This window comes from Nannobrachium achirus (assembly GCF_963921795.1).
Source record: "Nannobrachium achirus genome assembly, chromosome: 22".
Lineage (NCBI taxonomy): Eukaryota > Metazoa > Chordata > Actinopteri > Myctophiformes > Myctophidae > Nannobrachium > Nannobrachium achirus.
The window spans coordinates 19,805,320-19,823,432 of record NC_137829.1 but is presented as its reverse complement, the minus strand read 5'-3'; the positions used below and the strand labels follow the sequence as shown (position 1 = coordinate 19,823,432).

General features: G+C 42.1%; 1 protein-coding gene across 1 annotated transcript; it reads left to right on the top strand.

Annotated features, from left to right (window-relative positions):
- Positions 1 to 298: 298 nt before the first annotated feature.
- wars2 (tryptophanyl tRNA synthetase 2, mitochondrial) lies at positions 299 to 17,823 on the top strand (the record flags this gene model as incomplete). Its single annotated transcript, XM_080753009.1, has 5 exons — positions 299 to 379; positions 4,702 to 4,782; positions 8,768 to 8,850; positions 11,447 to 11,565; positions 17,375 to 17,823. The coding sequence occupies exons 1-5, from the start codon at positions 314 to 316 to the stop codon at positions 17,821 to 17,823; spliced, it is 798 nt and encodes a 265-aa protein (XP_080609135.1). The 5' UTR covers positions 299 to 313.
- Between the last annotated feature and the right edge of the window lie 290 nt (positions 17,824 to 18,113).

The window sequence follows — 18,113 nt, the reverse complement described above, 5'->3', positions numbered from 1 at the left end:
ACTCATGTCATCAACATGGATCAGGAAGATTTAGGAAAAACAAATTTTTGCCCTATTTGTGGAGATAAGCCACCTACGGTCGCTTATCTCCCGATTAGGGAGTCGCATAAGGTTATTCTCTGTATGTTCATTTCCACAAGCACAATTACATCGTTTGTATGGCAATTAATGGCCAGCTAAAATGTCATGATGCGTGGGTGACTCCCCTCCCTCCCTGCAGGGCCGCTATCCCTCGGTGCTGTACAGCATCGTAGACCTGCACTCCCTCACCCAGCCGCAGGAGCCTGCCCAACTGAGGCTCAACATTCTGGACATGGCAGCCAGCCTGCTGGCCTGTGGGATAGACCCAAACACCTCCATACTGTTCCAGCAGTCACAGGTGGGTGGAGGCTGGAGGGTGGAGTTGATGGATGAATGGATGGAAAGAAAGAAAGATGACAGCTGGACAGGTGGAGAGCTGGATGGATGGATGGATGTGTGACGGGATGATGGATGGGTGGAATTGATTTAACCAGTTTCAGCCTGGCATCCCTGTTTTGGGCATGTCATTATATGCAAGAATTTTCACTGTATTTCAGCAGGTATAATTTGTTTTAGAATGAGCAGCGAAAAAAGAAGATCTACAAGCTCACAATGAGTTGTGTTTTCGCTATTCACCGTATGACAGTATACATATATAGTATATACATTAAGTGGTTAATATTCTTGCGCATGCTTCTTTGTGAGTGTCTCTCTCTCTCGCTCACTCCCTCTGTGTGTATTTGCATGTCTGTGTGTGTGCACGCTTATCTTTGTGCATCTTTCTGCGTGCCCCAGTGCATCTGTGTACAGTAGTATGCATGCATCTGTGCGTTTAAAGATGGCCTCCTTTGGTCTCTCTCCAGGCCTTGTCATCGGGGAGACTCAGCCAGAGTGGCAGCCATCTTTTGAATGTTTACTTTTGCGTGCCGCCGGCGCTCTGGTGTTTACCCTGCGCCGGCCGCCCGCAGAATGCTTTACTTTTATCACTTCTCCCATTCTTATCTGCTCCGGCTGCCTCGCAAATTCACAGGGCCTATGAAAACACACTACCATAAACCGGCATTAACTCCTGCCTCGGCCACACCAAGGAGCCAAGAAAGAATAATAATAGATTTACGCCGGGCAGGATTTCAACAGATTCTTCTTTTACTTTTTGGGTGAAAAAGTCTCTTCTTTTTTTATTATTTTTTTCTCTCCAAGGGGTGGGGTTTGAATTCATCGTAAGAACAGCTGTCTTGGCTTTCCCTTCGACACAGAGAAAGTGGGTTTTTGCTTGGTTCAGTCTATCGTGTGTGTGTGAGAGAGTGCGAGGGGGAGAAAAGAAAAGAGGGAGTTAAGGTGATGCCATATGTGTGATGATAGTCCAGTCCATCTGTATTCCCCTGCTGCACACACACACACACACACACACACACACACACACACACACACACACACTCGCGCAGACACGCAGACACGCGGAGCACTGTTCTTGTTCACGTTTATCTTCATGCTACATAACTTGGCAGTGAGAAGGACCTCCCATTGAACACGCTCCACATGTACAAATATGATGAGGACCCAAAGAAAACACCTGACTTCACTGAAACACACAGAAAGGGGAAAAAAGATAGCGATGAGCTCAAATCAAGTGCACGTGCTGGTTCTCTGTGTGTGTGTGTGTTGTGTGTGTGTGTGTGTGTGTGTGTGTGTGTGAGTGTGAGTGTGTGTGAGTGTGAGTGTGTGAAAGAAAGAGAGGGAGAGAAATAAAGAACTTTATTATCCTTTGCTGGAAATCTGTCTCTTGCGGCAGTCATCAAACATTCGCCCGCCCCGGACGGCACATTACAAACCAATGGAAGAGAGGCGAGAGTGTGCGAGAGACGGAACGAGAGCGAGCGAGATCACGTGGGTGTTTTTGTACGTGTGCTCGTGCACGCGTTCATCTGTACACGTCGGTGTCGTGTGCACGTGCACAGAAGAACGACTCGTATCTCGTGTATGTGTGTGGGTGCGTGCGCCCTCCCGTGCCTGTGTGTGTGTGTGTGTTTGCAAATGCGCGTGTATTGTAGCCGTAAAAGTTCCGCCCTCGCCGCAAGTGCTCCAGCGCCAGGGCTTTTTTCTTTCTTTTTTTATTGGAATATCTTGGCTCTCTGTGCCGCACTTACCGAAACAAGAGCAGGAGAGGTTGATCTACTGTGCAGAAGCGACTGCCTGTCCCAGGCTTTTTGTTTTTCATGGTGGAGTGTGGAGTCTGTCAGCCCTGGGGAACGTGCATCCCCGGCCCATGCCATGCCATGTCACCATGCAGCAGTCTAATGCAGTGGTTCTCAACCTTTTCAGGCCGCGACCCCCAAAATCATCATATTTTAGCTGAGGAGCACTAAGAGTTGAGGCATTACATTTTGTATAACAAGGTTCTATTGTGAAAATAGCAGATCTAGATCGGCTATTTTCACAATTTCTGCCTCTAATATTTGACAATTTGGCTAATGTTTTTTATGGCATTTTAGAGGTATTAAAAAGTCCTTAAATTGTCACTTTATAATGTGCATATAGCCTACATTTAAACTTTGTTGATTTGTTTACTGTTGAGTGAGAAAACATTAGCGTGCTTGTAGATCATCTATTTTCACTACTTCTTAAAAAAAGTTGAAATATGTTGGAATCTTTTTCAAATCTTTTGAAATAATATGTATATTTATATATACAGTATTCTTAAAGGAAGACACAAAAAAGGGTTTGTTTACCCATAAAAATTGGTCCACAACCCAAACATCGGCCCCGAATCCACTGTTTGGGAAAACGGCGCTTTAAAAGACACGCCATGCGCCCCGGCGTATGAATGGACTGCCTGTTCCTCCCAAAGCCTTCCTAAAAACCCCACTTTTATTACGCCCCGGGCCCGTATCCATCCCCGACGATGGTTATCCCCTCGCCTCGACATCTGTCCCGTCCCTTGGCCCAACGTGGACGCTGTAATAAATACACCCTCGCCCACCTGGCGTGTGGAGCGTAGAATCTGGGCTCATGCCTCCTGCTATCTGCCCGTTGACGTCACACAAGCTCCAGAATCCTCTTAAAGCAGACGAGAGATGATGGTCATATCGCCAGCTGCCATAAAGTTTAATTCTCTGAAGCTGAGGGATTTTTCGCCCCCCTTTTTTTCGCCTTTCCTCCCGCAAAAAATACCATGGCAGTCTTCCTCCTCTCTCTCTCTCTCTCTCTCTCTCTCTCTTTCTCTCTCTCTCTCTCTTTCTCTCTCTCTATCTCTCTGTTTTTGGTGATGTGTGTCTCTGAGGACATGAGAGATGGTTTGGGCCTGATGCAAACTGGAGTTGTTACTGCAAACCCCCAACAGAGAAGTTAGCTTATCAGTATCACAATCATTTTATCCATTTCTCCGTTGACTATAAAAAATAATTGCTCACAGTCACAGCGCTGCAGCTTGAGAAATCTCAGAAACATTTGTTAAACTAATCATTTAGAATAGATTTTGAACACATAATCTTCTCTTCTGGGGGTCCCTGGCACAAAAAATTATCAGATGGGGGTCCTTGGCATGGAAAGGTTTAGATGCCTGCAGCATCATACTGGTATATCATGGTTCTATTGTGAAAATAGACGATCTACATGCTCACAACGCCTCGAAACGTGATGCGTTGTGAGCAAGTAGATCGGCTATTTTCACAATCTCGGTCTCTAATGTTTGACAATTTGACCGATGTTTAATTTGCCATTTTAGAAGTATTAAAAGTCCTTAAATTGTCACTTTAGAAATATGCAGATACCCTCTATACACTTAAACTTTATGTTGGTTTGTTTACTGTTGAGAGAGAAAACAATGTTGCACATTAAGTTAATCATCTCGGGGCCCCCCCAAAATATTTTGGGGACCCCCAGGGGGTTCCGACCCACAGGTTGAGAACCACTGCACTAAGTGAGAGGCCTGAAGCATCATACTGGTAGCAGCATCTTGTCCTTTGCTCTGAGGCCAGACTCTGACCTGTTTAAAAGTGGCACACTAGAAGGAAACATAGTAGTACCCGTCCTGACCACTTGGAGGTGCAAGGGAGTCACCCTGGCCCCCAGAGTATTCAGAGGGTAATGAGTATATCTATGCTGTTTACACACAATCTACACTTACGTTTCATTCAGTGGTATAAAATCTCTGAACGAGTCCACATTCAAACAAATTTTAAGTTGTACAATTTATCATTTGCCTTATTTAACTTTGAGAAATACATGTTGTCTTCTTCTTAACCTCTTCTTTCTTTTTTGTTATTGATGATATCCTATGCATAGTACTGTATTCTATCGTCTGTCTTTCAAAGTCATATGAGATACATAAAGGGATCCTGTATAAATAAACTGTAAAGCTTACTAGGATCTCCTTTTAGTTGACCTTGTACCAGTGAACTGTACTGTCATGAAACTGCTTTTTCCTATGCAACCTTCTAATACAATCTTCAATCAATCAATGTCTTGTTTAATTATTTTCTCTCTATAGGCCTACTGTATGTGGGCAGTATCGTTGTCTGGTGACTTAATCTAACACAGAGGGTGTACAAATGGAAACAAATGTACCCTTGCAGGTCCATTTGGGTCTGTGTGTACAGGAGTTTACTGTGTAACTGTCTTTTCTTTAATCCACAGAACGTATGATATTGATGGGTCTGTTTTAAATATGTCCGCCTGCAGGTGCCTGAACATGCAGAGCTGTCGTGGATCCTCGGCTGTCTCACCAGCATGCCTCGACTCAGACACCTACCACAGTGGAAGGTAAAAAAACAATACACTTTATTTGTGTGGAGGGCAACCAGACTATAGTACTTGTCCAACTCTAATCCATCTTCCATCGTCTCCTAAGTAAACCTATTTTTTGCCGCGCTACTCCTTCCACAGTTTTGGTGGCACGCGCTTGGGCCATATGTCAAATCGACCGGCTTCATCAGGACACGCATGCGTGCTATTTATGTAAATGTATTCGTGAATACATTTTCTCTGTTGACTTTCATTAAATATATGGAAATATGTGGATCCGCTCAGTTTACACTGGTGTGATTTTCAAACACTTTCAAGATTTCTTTTTAAATGCTCATAAATAGCAGATGTACAAGCTTATAGATCTGCTATTTTCTGCTATATCCAAAGCTAAACTCTAAAATGACAGAAGCTTTCCCGGTTTAATGGTTTATAGAGCACTCATCGAAACAATGTAAAAAAAAAAAAAATAGATAAAAATGTGCTTTACATCTAATCACAAAAATATTGAGGGATATGAACAATAGAAGGTAGAGACATTAACCTGATGTGTGACACGTTATTTGATATATTTTATTGTTTATTCAAGAGTAGAAAATAAGTCGATTCCTTAAAGCAAACAACATTTCTGTTACGGTTTTAAACTGCATAGCAAGTAGAACTAGAAAGATGCAATTGGAAATTGCAAGTCTGGAGAGTTACACAGAGTTACAAGTGTTAATTTTTTTAATTCAGTGTAAATTTATAAATTGTAACTCGTGGTCCATTTGGTTAGTTTCATACACTCTCAGAGTTAAAGCTGCCGCCCATAACTCATGTATTTTAATGAGTAGAACATCATTGGTAGAGTATGTTAATACAATAAGTAGTACATGTGCAGTGGTTGGAGGTGGTCTCCCTACTCTTCCATTGAGACACAAGCACAGCATCTCCCCTCACGATTTTACTCACTAACCCTAACCCTACTCAGTCAATAATCAGCCCCCCCAGTATCTCATTTATATGAGATACTTTAATGGTTTCCTGTTGAAATAAGCTTAGTCTTTTCATGGATCTCCTTTTAGTAGACCTTGTACCAGTGAACTGTACCGTCATGAATCTGTACATTTTCCTATGCAAACTTCTAATAAAGCCTTCAATCAATCAATCAATCACAGCACCCACATCAGGAAAGGTTAGCAACAATTATTGGGAATTTCAGCACTGTTGAAGGAACATTGTGTGGTCGCCCGGCCCGGAACTGTGGAGATATATTACAATCTTGTTTCAGTCGGGTGGAAAACTTCATTATGTCCAATATTACTGATTAGTCGTTTACCAATAGGGCTGCAACAGTTAACCTCTTTCAATCTGGTATCCATATTTTGTGCAAGTCATTATAGGTGAAAACGTACATAAAAAAAGCATAAGTGTAAGATAGTACCACTGCTCAAAAAAATAAAGGGAACACCCAAAAAACCCAACATAGACCTGCCAGTCCATGTGTTCTCTGGCAAATGTCAATCGGGCTGCACGGTGTTGGGCTGTGAGCACAGGCCCCACTTGTGAACGTCGGGCCCTCATACCACCATCATGGAGTCTTTATGTATATATACTTATATTTAATTCGCCCCCTCTATTGATGCACCTTCTCTTTTTTGGTACTGTACTGCTCTTGTTTTTTACTCTTATCTATCTTTTCCTACTTCTCTGTAACTTTGTAAATAACTGTATACTGCTGTGCTACAACTGGACAACTGAATTTCCCCCTTGGGATAATAAAGGTATCTATCTATCTATCTATCTGTTTCTCACAGTTTGAGCAGAAACATTCACATTAGTGGCCTGCTGAAGGTCGTTTTGTAGGGCTCGGCAGTGCTCCTCCTGTTCCTCCTTGCACAAAGGACCAGATAGCGGTCCTGCGGCTGGGTTGTTGTCCTCCTACGGCCCCCTCCACGTCTCCTGGTGTACTGGCCTGTCTCCTGGTATCGCCTCCATGCTCTGGACACTGTGCTGGGAGACACAGCAAACCTTCTTGCCACAGTGCGCATTGATGTGCCATCCTGGATGAGCAGCACTACCTGAGCAACTTCTGTGGGTTGCAGATACCGCCTCATGCTACCTCTAGTGGTCAGGGCACTGGCAAAATCCAAAACTAACCAAAAATCTGCCAGAAAGGATGAGGACAGGCAAATGGTCCGTGGCCACCACCTGCAAAACCATTCCTTTTTTAGGGGTTGTCTTGCAAATTGCCTCATTTTCACCTGTTGTCTTTTCCATTTGCACAACAGCAGATGAAACTGATTCATAATCAGTGTTGCTTCCTAACTGGCCAGGTTGATATCCCAAAAGTGTGATTGACTTGGAGTTACATTGCAATGATTATGCGTTTTTTTTTTTGAGCAGTGTAGATAGGCAATTTTCACTATTTTTGAAAGATGGTCAACAATTTCACCTTTTATTATAATAATTGGCTACTGAGACTTAATTGAATATTAATTAAAAAAAGAATAAGTAGAATTATTTCACGTTAATTTGTTGATGTGTAAAGTCATTGACGGAAAATAATCGCTGAGAAGATAGTCGATATGCAGCCCTATATTAAATAAATATAACCTATAATTAATTTAGAACAGGGAGAACCGCTGCACTGGGTATTTATAGGCTGAGTGTGCCAGTTTACCACCCTGAAACTAGAGGCCATTAAGTGTAGTGTAGTTGAACATCTTAAAATAGTAAACAGTCTACTTTTTAATACCAACACCAAAGCAGGCAGCCAGTCTACGGCATTGGCTTTACCATTGTATGAGCGAGGAGCTTTCTCACAGCCAACTCTTTTACGAACCTAGTTGTAAACTCAAATTTAGTGTTATATGGTCACTTTATCTTAGGTGATAAAATAAATAACATCATTTAAACTTATGTGCCGATTTGTGGTGTGCTGTGATATGCCACACACCCCAATGTCAACCATTTTGTTATTGAATCAATTACTTTCAGTTCACCACGTTGACCATTTATTAGTTTCAATACCCAAGAGAATAGCCATAATGTTTATTTTATTCCCCGTTCTCCTGAGTTTATCCAGCATCCCCTATTGTTCATTTTATTGTTTGTTTCTCAGAACCTTCTGTTCCACCTGCCAGATTTTTTTTCTTTTCTTTTTTCTCCCCCAAACGTTCTCATAATTACAGTGATTTTCATGGACCACATGCAGTTTTAATACAGGAGCCGCGGGGAATGGAAGGCCAACGGTTCTCTGGGCTTCGCCGCTATGCAGAAAACACCTTTTGTTTACTCTGAACAGATGAGTTGAGCTCAAACGTTGTGAGAAACGACCCGGGTGTGAAGTCAGCCGTGCCGCCATTTTACTGAGAATCCCTGACTCGTGAAAGTGACAATGCATTCTTGTTGGGGAGGGGAAAGTAGTTCCTTTAACTACTTACCCTACCTACATCGTTGACCGGAGTACCGCAGGGGTCTATACTAGGCCCCTTCCGTTTTTCCCCTCTATACCAAATCTGTTTACTGAAAATAGCCAATCTGCAATTTTGTCTCAACGTACCCCCCAGAATATGGATACTAGGGTTCATGATGTATTCTTTTTATCGCTAGTGTTGCTTATCGGTGTTACTGAGGAGCTGCAATGTCAGAGGAGTTGTACAAAAGTACATTTTGCTCTTATATATTATTTACATGAAGAATTAATGAATGCATTAAAACTGTGAAAGCATCAGTGTGATTTTGGTTGGCTATTCAAAAATAACAGCTATACAAGCTCATAGCGTGTCACTTCATGCCGCTCTATGAGCTTGTAGATCTGCTATTTCTTTTAAATCGTGAACATGTGTGCAAATCTTTGAATATACTGTAGGTTATATATTGTTTGAATTTTTTTTAATCTAAAATCTTTTCTTCTGGGGTCCCTCCCTGGAACAAAACCTATTTCTTTCTTTCTTTCTCTCTTCCTTTCTTTCTTTCTCTCTTCCTTCCTTCCTTCCTTCCGTCCTGTGTTGTTCACCAGATGAAGAGCAAGCAGAAGGGTGAAGGCAGTGTGGGTCTGTACACGTACCCCGTCCTCCAGGCAGCTGACATTCTGCTTTACAAGTGAGCTTTATCCCTCTCTGTTCATCAGATGTGTGTGTGTGTGTGTGTGTGTGTGTGTGTGTGTGTGTGTGTGTGTGTGTGTGTGTGTGTGTGTGTGTGTGTGTGTGTGTGTGTGTGTGTGTGTGTGTGTGTGTGTGTGTGTGTGTGTGTGTGTGTATTTTGTACAGTATTGTTTGTGTTTTCCATGTGTCTTTTAGCGTGCACATAATCCGTGTTCGGCTCTCCGAGCCTCTGCGTTTCGGCATGCCACGATCTACGCCAGAACACAAACTAGTCAATACTACTACAGTTTAATGTGACGTGATTGTTACTTTCTTAGATTCAACTTTTTGCTGTTGATGCTTTGTATGGTGACCTGTTTATGTGAACCTTGTCAGTGAACCTTTTTTTCTTTTTTTAAACATGCATCATTATCAGTCCAGTTTATCTTTTGGTTTGACTTTAATCCACTTAAATATGGTCCAGACTTTGGTCATATGCACCAGTGGTTTATTGCCGATCTGCAACCGGTGTATGGATTATTATTTTATTCATAAAAATCTTCATTTGAATTTGTCTTGAACTGCACCCGGACACTTTAGTGAATGTGCCTTTATCTTCCTTAATTTGATCTACTTGACATGATTATTACAATATTTGTATGATTGCTTTAGTATTGTTTTATAATATCGTCTCTGTCGAGTGGAAACCTTCCGTCCAAAACCTAACTTTTCGGGATTCAAATTCAAAAGAAGCAGATCTACAAGCTTGAAACGCGCCGCTTCAAGCCATGTTTCGAGCTTGAAGATCTGCTACTTTTGATGCTTTTCTGTAAGGCTGTATTGTGATCAAGTAGGGTAATAATTCATTCAATCATTCATTTTCAAAAAAACACAAAAAGTTAAAACAGAGATGGGTGGTTTCTGTCCAACAGCAACGATATACAGTACATCCAGTCTGGTGCTGTTGCCAGTACAGCAGTGTACTTGGTTGCTGGAATATGCATTTTCTTAGTTTTTATGGCTGAGAAGGATTTTTACTGCAGAGTGCAGAGTATTAAACATTGTGTACTTGACTGATTCCAAATGTTGATTCTACATTAAAACATGTTAGTCTACATTTTACAGAGATGCTGTTTGGAGGCAGAATGTTAAATTATAGTTATTTCATTATGGCACGTACGTCTATATTCATTCGTTTTTCTAATTAACAGAATTTGAGAAGCAGTCATTTATCACGATCACGTTGGAGAACAAATTAACAGATTTATTTTAAGTACATAGGTACAGCGTGGCTAATATTGTACAATAACTAAACGCAACATTTGTGTTTAGCATTTACATTTACATGTTTTCCAAAGTAACACATGATCAGTTGTGTGCCTTTGTGTTGGCGTGGTCAGGGTGGTGGTTTTAAGATCAACTTGTTTGGGCGTTTGGTTTTCTCAGCAGCAACTTTCTTTAGCAGCAACTTTTACATATTAACTATATGAAATGGAATAAATCAAACGTCTCAAACTCTAAAATGGCGCCGGAAGCCCACATTTTAGAACCGGTCATAACACAGCGCATGTAGTACACCATTGTTTATGGTTACATGCACCATTGGTTCCCAAAATTAGGGTCCGGGGACCTCCAGGGGTCCTTGAGGGGGGGTTTCAGGGGATCCCCAGAAAAATGATTCAATATCGAGAGGCGTTGTGTGCTTGTAGATCTGCTATTTTGTATTTTCAAAGATTTTTGTGTGACACTTTTTTATAATGTAGGCCTTTAATTTACAAAAATAAAACATAGAAATGTGAAACTTGAAAATTAGGGATGGAGCTTGTTATTTTTTTATTGATAATGAGCACCTTATTGATCAATCAATCGAGCCCACTTTTGAGCGTTTTCTAAAAATTTGTGGAAAGATGAAAAGACTAATTCTGAATAGAACTGGTATCTTTTTGTATTGGCCAGTTGTTGTGACTGTGAGTTTGTGGCTGACCACCATCTATGAAGATGACAGTGACAAAAGTAACAAATATCATTAAATATCATTAAAACAATCATTCATTAGTGTGCAATAAGTGTTAAATGACTTTATATGATGAATAGTACTGTAATAATTTCTTGATCGCCTCTTGTCTTGATTGTTTAAACATGACATCATGGGCCGCTATGCTCGATAACAAGCTTGATAAGCCCAAAGCTTATTGATACCAGGTTCTCAATAATACATTCGTAATCGGGTTTGTAGCGGACCCTTGTTTCGAGCTCCATCCCTATTGAAGATGTAAGCCATTTGTAAGCCAGTAAATTGCTTTTCTACCACTACCATATAAATGAAAGAAAGCACAGTTGTAACTTGCAAGGTTATTTGGAAATGTTACAACTGCAACACAACAGTGGGCGGGGTCCATGAGCCAACTCAAGGTTGTTGACTGATTTACCACTGTTTTAAGCCAATCAGAATCCAGTATCTGAACATGTGACCACAAAAAGTGGTAGAAACAAGGTTTCTGCCCGGCAGTGGCGAGATAATAACGAAAAGTAACAGTTTGGGACACATGAGGTTTTCACCTGACAGTGACGATGTACTGTTTGTTCCCTGTGGTTGTTGTTGTGCTGTGGATCAGGTCCACTCATGTTCCCGTGGGGGAGGACCAGGTCCAACACCTGGAGCTGGCCCAGGACCTGGCTCGCATCTTTAACCACCGCTATGGAAACACCTTCCCTGAACCACGCGCTCTTCTCAGTAAGAACACTCACGCTTAGGCCTGTCAAAATTATTACATAATTGTCTAATCCAGGGGTTCCCAAACTTTTTTGTCTCAGGGCACCCCATGAATATTTTTTTTAATCTGAGGCACCCCTACATTATAATTTTCACTCCCAGCACCTTATATTTATAGCATATCGTCGTTGTCGGGTGGAAACCTTGTATGTCCAAAACCGTTAAAATCATTAAAATGTACTTAACTAGTGAAAACAGCAGATCTACAAGCACACAACGCCTCGCATCGCGAGGCGTTGTGTGCTTGTAGATCGTAGACCAGTTTTGTGCGACAGTCTTGTATGATGAAGCAGGGCAAAAGACGTACACATTTGAAACTTGGAGATACAAGGTATCTGCCCGACAGTGACGATATCTTAGTGATTATGTTGCGAGGAAAACATTGAGATAATAGACATTTTGGTTAAAACTGACTGAAAACAACTTTGTACTTCAAGTTTAAAATGATACAAAATATTTTTTCAAGTGTCCAAATAAATTCCAAATATTATCAAATTATCTCGCGGCACCCCTGGACTACCGTCGCGGCACCCCAGGGTGCCCCATCACCCACTTTGAAAACCCCTGGTCTAATCGCAATTATTTGACATAATCGCAATTATTTTTGTCATAATCGTTTCCATGTTGAAACATTTCATATATTTTTAAACATTTTCAAAAAATAGTGGAAATAGCAGATCTACAAGCTCACAACGTGTCATGAAGCGACGCGTTGTAAGCTTGTAGGTCGGCTATTTCCACAATCGACATTTAAGTATAAAGTTGACAAATATGTCAACCATTTCTTTGTATATATTTATATGTGTCACATCTGCCATGTGCAACATCAGAGTCTACAAGCCAAACACAAATGTAATTGTCAACAACAAAAATACATTAAATCATTAATCGCAATTGTATGAGTGACAATGAATCGTCATGTAAAATGTCATAATCGTGACAGCCCTACACACGTTCCCTGAACCAAGCTCTCTGCTCAGTCAGAACACACACAAACACACGTGCAGCAAAACACATAAAATAATAATAATGTGTTTTATTTGAAGACGCCTTTCAGAACACCCAAGGTCGCCGCACAATTCTAATTAAATTCCAATTCTCATTAAACCAGACAAAGAATTCATCAATATAAACCAATATAGCTAAAATATGATAAGTAAACAAATGTGAGTAAATTAGAGTGAGTAGGCCAGTTTGAACAGGTGAGTTTTGACAAATGTGTATGGGAGTCAGACTGTCGGATGTGTGGGGACATACACACACGTGTGTGTGTGTGTGTGTGTGTGTGTGTGTGTGTGTGTGTGTGTGTGTGTGTGTGTGTGTGTGTGTGTGTGTGTGTGTGTGTGTGTGTGTGTGTGTGTGTGTGTGTGTGTGTGTGTGTGTGTGTGTGTGTGTGTGTGTGTGTGTGTCTTCAACATGTATCCTCTCTTCATTACACGCATGCACACGTTACACTATATAATGCACAGTGTTGGGAAAGTTCACTTTCAAAATGAACTAGTTCAAGTTCAACACTTCTAGTTCATTTCCTAGTTCATAATTCTACATTTTGAACTAAAGTTCATGTTCCCCAAAATGAACTAACTTAGTTCTTTTTAGTTCTTTTTTTAACCATAATATTTTTATACTTTTGTCCATTCAAATGTTTTTTTACGTTGCTGCAAGCTATTATTTGTCAAAATTATTGACACAGCCCAAATAGAACCACACACAGCAATTACTGTATTTCATCCAACTTAATATTGAAGTGCCCACAATATTTAGGTGCCCACCAATAGTGCCCAGTCTTCCTGCACCCTCATAATGACTGACCACTCACTGACTTTTCATTTAGACCAGCAGGATATAGTTGCAATACACGATAATAGATTCTATTGTGTTATAACCACTATCATAATCTGTTATAGTGTATTATAATTATCATAGTAATACATATACTTTATATGCCTACTATTGCCTAGTGTTTTATAATCACAGTTATAATCCATTATAGTGTATTATAATTTAGGATAGTTGTAATACAAATTTATATTGTATTATAATCACAGTTAAGGGTCAATTTGTTTCTTAGAAATAGGGCTACTTTTGTGTAATGAAAAATGTAGATATTTTTATGTGGTGTGGTGTGGTGCTAAAGCTGCAGTGGAAAAGGGGCTTATTGTGAAGTCAGGTTTCTAAACGTCGCATCCATCTGCATGTTTAAGCGTTGGTTAAAATAGCTGCTCTACAAGCTCACGTTGTCTTGTGGATGCGACACGTTGTTAGCTTGCAGATCAGCTATTTTCGGCATGCAACACAGCGAAGTAGTCAGGCTTTACTTGCGTTGCAACTTGCGAGACGTAACAAGGAAGAAGAGAAGCACCCAGGCAGACCGCACCGAGGCGCGCCTCTGTCCGCTCACATATCAATTTTCGCGAGGTCTTCTGCAGCTGCGGGTGTTATTTGGAGCATAATGTGAAGTGTGAATGAAAAGAAAGACGCGAGGACAGAAGACCGCGGACCGAACGAGCGAACGAGCCGACGAGCGCCGTTCATGGACGTCAGAATGAATGCGTTTGACAATAGCGTTCACCAAGCGGAAACAAAAGAGCGTTCAGTTCACGTTCGCCCAAAATATGAACGTGTTCGTGAACGATCGTTCATTGAACGCGTTCGGGTACAACACTGATAATGCATGATACTTAACCAAATATATATAATGTATGTACCGGTATATATATATGAATTATTTCTATGTCTTGTATGCATATGCATGTCTTACAACCTACACTGACATGGAGAGACATGAGCTGTGTACAGTACACCGAAGGACACATGCCTGAATGCTTTTCCTTTCAGTCTCTCATGCTCGCTCACGCGCACGCACGCGCACGCACACACACACACACACACACACACACACACACACACACACACACACACACACACACACACACACACACACACACACACACACACACACACACACATGGCTAGCATGTTCTGATGCGGAGGGGGAACCCCCCCTGTACTCAGATACCCCCTGTTCCTCTTCTCCTTAATTACTGGCATCATAAAAACACAAGATGTAGCCATCCATGCATGGAGGGGACCTTTGATTAAAGAGCTGTTCCCTCTCTCATATATCTGAATAATAGAGTGATAATAGATTTGGGAGATGTCCTCAAGATGACTTCAGAGATGGGGTTTCTGCGTGTGTGCAGTGCATGCAGCAATTTGGCGTGTGTGTGTGTGTGTGTGTGTGTGTGTGTGTGTGTGTGTGTGTGTGTGTGTGTGTGTGTGTGTGTGTGTGTGTGTGTGTGTGTGTGTGTGTGTGTGTGTGTGTGTGTGTGTGTGTGTGTGTGTGTGTGTGTGTGTGTGTGTGTGCGCTTATATTCTATGCAGTTCCATTACTATACTTGTGAGAGCCCCCAAATGTCCCCACAAGTATCTCAGAGAGAAATGTTTGTTTTATGGTGACGGTAAATACGATTATTTTTAGATTTTGCCTTACAATTAGGAAAAGATCCAGGTTGGGATTCGGACATTCAGGTGTTAGGTTGAGGTTGGAATTATGCCTAATGTTTATGACACCAGCGCACAACTAAGTATAAGTCAGGCATTAGGCTTAGATTTAAATAGGAAAATAAAAAAGATAAAAATGAGATGTACTGTATTGAATTGCTGTTCTAAAATGTTGATGTCCTCAGAAGTAGTCATACAAAAACAAACACGCACACACACACACATGCATACGCGCACACAAACACAAACTGTGTGTAACACAGTCTCGCTGCAGCTCTCCTCATTGTTCCTTCTCTGTCGATTCCCCTCATCGTCGCTTCAACTCCAGCAACGAGACGTCAGAGTGGATCCCGGCGATCACAGCGCGTCTCTTTGAAACCTAATCAACGACGTCCTCAATAATTTTGCCTAGAATAAAGAAGGGAGGGAGGGCCACGATGGGAGAACAATAGGGACGTTGGAGAGAAATGACGCGGTGCAGATTTGACGAGTGGAGGTGGCGGTGGGGAGGGGCCCGGGCTCGGAGGCGAGCGTTGGAACGTATTGGGAGGATGTGGGGACAGCTCATAATGACACAGAAAGACACTGGATGTTCTGGCACCGTGGCAGAAAGGATGGGGCCGATAAACAACCAGGAATCCTTGGCTTCCCGACAGTCACCCGATGCCGCCACGGCCTGCTTGTCATCTGAACACTCGCACGCTACCCGGTAGTCGCTGACAGTACACTAATGAAACCATTGTTCCCCAGAGAGGGCAGTGTTTATTTGCGTTCAGATTGCAACAGTAGTTTATTGACGTTTCTCTTCTAAACAAGGAATGCGAGGGAGACGGGCTGTGCTTAATTGTCCTGGGTTAGCGTGTATGACAATCAATACAGCAAAGGACGTATGGCAAGCTGCAGACCTGCAGGAAAGTGGTGATATAAGAATGAAAGACAGCAGTAGAGCACCAAAGTCTGACGTAATTACGAATCCTACGTCCGTCTCCCCATTCTGAATTCCCATAGACGTGTTTAATATCGTGTCATAATGTACAAGAACGGTGTTCCAAAAAGTAAACAAATGAGCATGGCAGCTTGACCCATATGGATGTGAAGCATCAACTGATGACGAGAAAACGCTAACGTTACCACTTCATAATGAACTAGAAGTTTGCGGCCCTTTGGGCCGCAAAAGTCTAGAGTTCAGGCCGCTGCGCGGCCCTCACCGCCATGTTGCGGCAGTGTGGTGTGTGTAATGGCCAAATATGGGTAAAAAAAAAAAGTTTTGAAAAAAATAGTTTTTTGAGAAAAAATAGTTTTTTGAGAAAAAATAGTTTTTGAGAAAAAATAGTTTTTTGAGAAAAAAAGGTTTTTGAGAAAAAAAGGTTTTTGAGAAAAAAAAAGTTTTTTGAGAAAAAAAAAGGTTTTTTTGAGAGAGAAAAAATTTGGGAAAAAAAAAAGTTTTGAAAAAAAAAGAAAAAAGTATTGGTGATGCGATGACGTGGTGTATACGGATGTTACTGCGATTGAGGTGAAAGAGAAAAGTGGAAAGTTGTGAGCTAACTATTAGCTATTTGGGGGGGGGGGGGGCTGCTAGGGGTTATAGGTGGAACCCTAGGCTGTATGATTTTGTAGTTTGTTTTACGATTCAGGTTAAAATGTACAGCAGGCAAAAAATCAGTTAGGCTACATAAGATTGACCTTAGAGTATACTGTGATGACAGCAGTACAGCTGCAGCTAATCTAATGAATAAACACCTAACATTTAGGTGTCAATATTTCTATTCTTGCACATTGGCACGCCACCCATGGTCATGGGCACACTTACAATCTAATAACCCTTTACTCTGGCCTGCCATGTTTTAAAACGGCCTTAGTTTTTAACCTGAATGGGAAAACAGGGTGCCCAGAGACATACTTGTATGCTGGGTGAGCTGAGGGTCGAACCGGCAACCTTCCGATTCCCTGGCGGCCTCTCTGCTCGCTCGGCTACGGCTGCTCCCACAAGTACATTGTACCTGCCTCAGCACTGACTCATTGAAGCTCTGTAATGCTGTCTGAGCTACAGTATGCTGAATTATACAGAATTCTGAGAGTCAATGTAACACTTGTCTTAGAGTGTACAAATGTAACCAAAATGGACCAAGGGATTTTACTGTGTAGGTTTTTCTCTTGTGGTGACGTTGTTCATTGAAAGATCTTTCTGCGAACCGTCCAGATGATTTAGCTGTGGCGTTATTTAAGACGACTCTTGCTCAATTTTCGTTTCTCTTCTCTCCCACAGGCTCAACACGAAAGGTCAAATCCCTGCGCGACCCTACCTCCAAGATGTCCAAGTCGGACACGCAGAAGATGGCCACCATCAACCTGACCGACTCGCCTGACGACATCGCCCTCAAGATCCGCCGCGCCGTCACTGACTTCACCTCCGAGGTGACCTTTGACCCAGAGGCGCGCCCGGGCGTGTCCAACCTGGTCACCATCCACGCCGCCATGGCGGGCATCAGTGTCGAGGAGGTGCTGGGGCAGGCGACGGGCCTGGACACGGGCGCCTACAAGAGCCTGGTGTGCGAGGCGGTCGTCCAAAGACTGACGCCCATCAGGGAGGAGATAGAGAGGCTGAGGGCAGACCAGGGATACCTGGAGGCGCTGTTGGCCCAGGGGACGCTCAGGGCCCGGGAACTGGCCTCTCCGGCACTGAAGGACGTCCGGCGTCGAGTGGGATTGAGCTGAGAGAGGCTGAGAAAGTGGGTGGGAAAATGGAGAAGTAGTTGAGTTGGTCAGTCTAGTTGACTTTTGGTGATATATGGTTATCGGTTGGTATCGGAAATTAAGGGCCCTATTTCGACAAGCTAAACCCTAAACCTCTTAATCTTTTTTTCTATTTTGAAAAACATTTATAAATAGTTCAAATAGCTGATCTACAAGCTCACAACATTTCGATGTAGATCGGCTATTTGAAGTATTTTAAAACGTTTTTCAAAATAGTAAAAAAAGGCAAAGAAGTTTAGGGTTTAGCATGG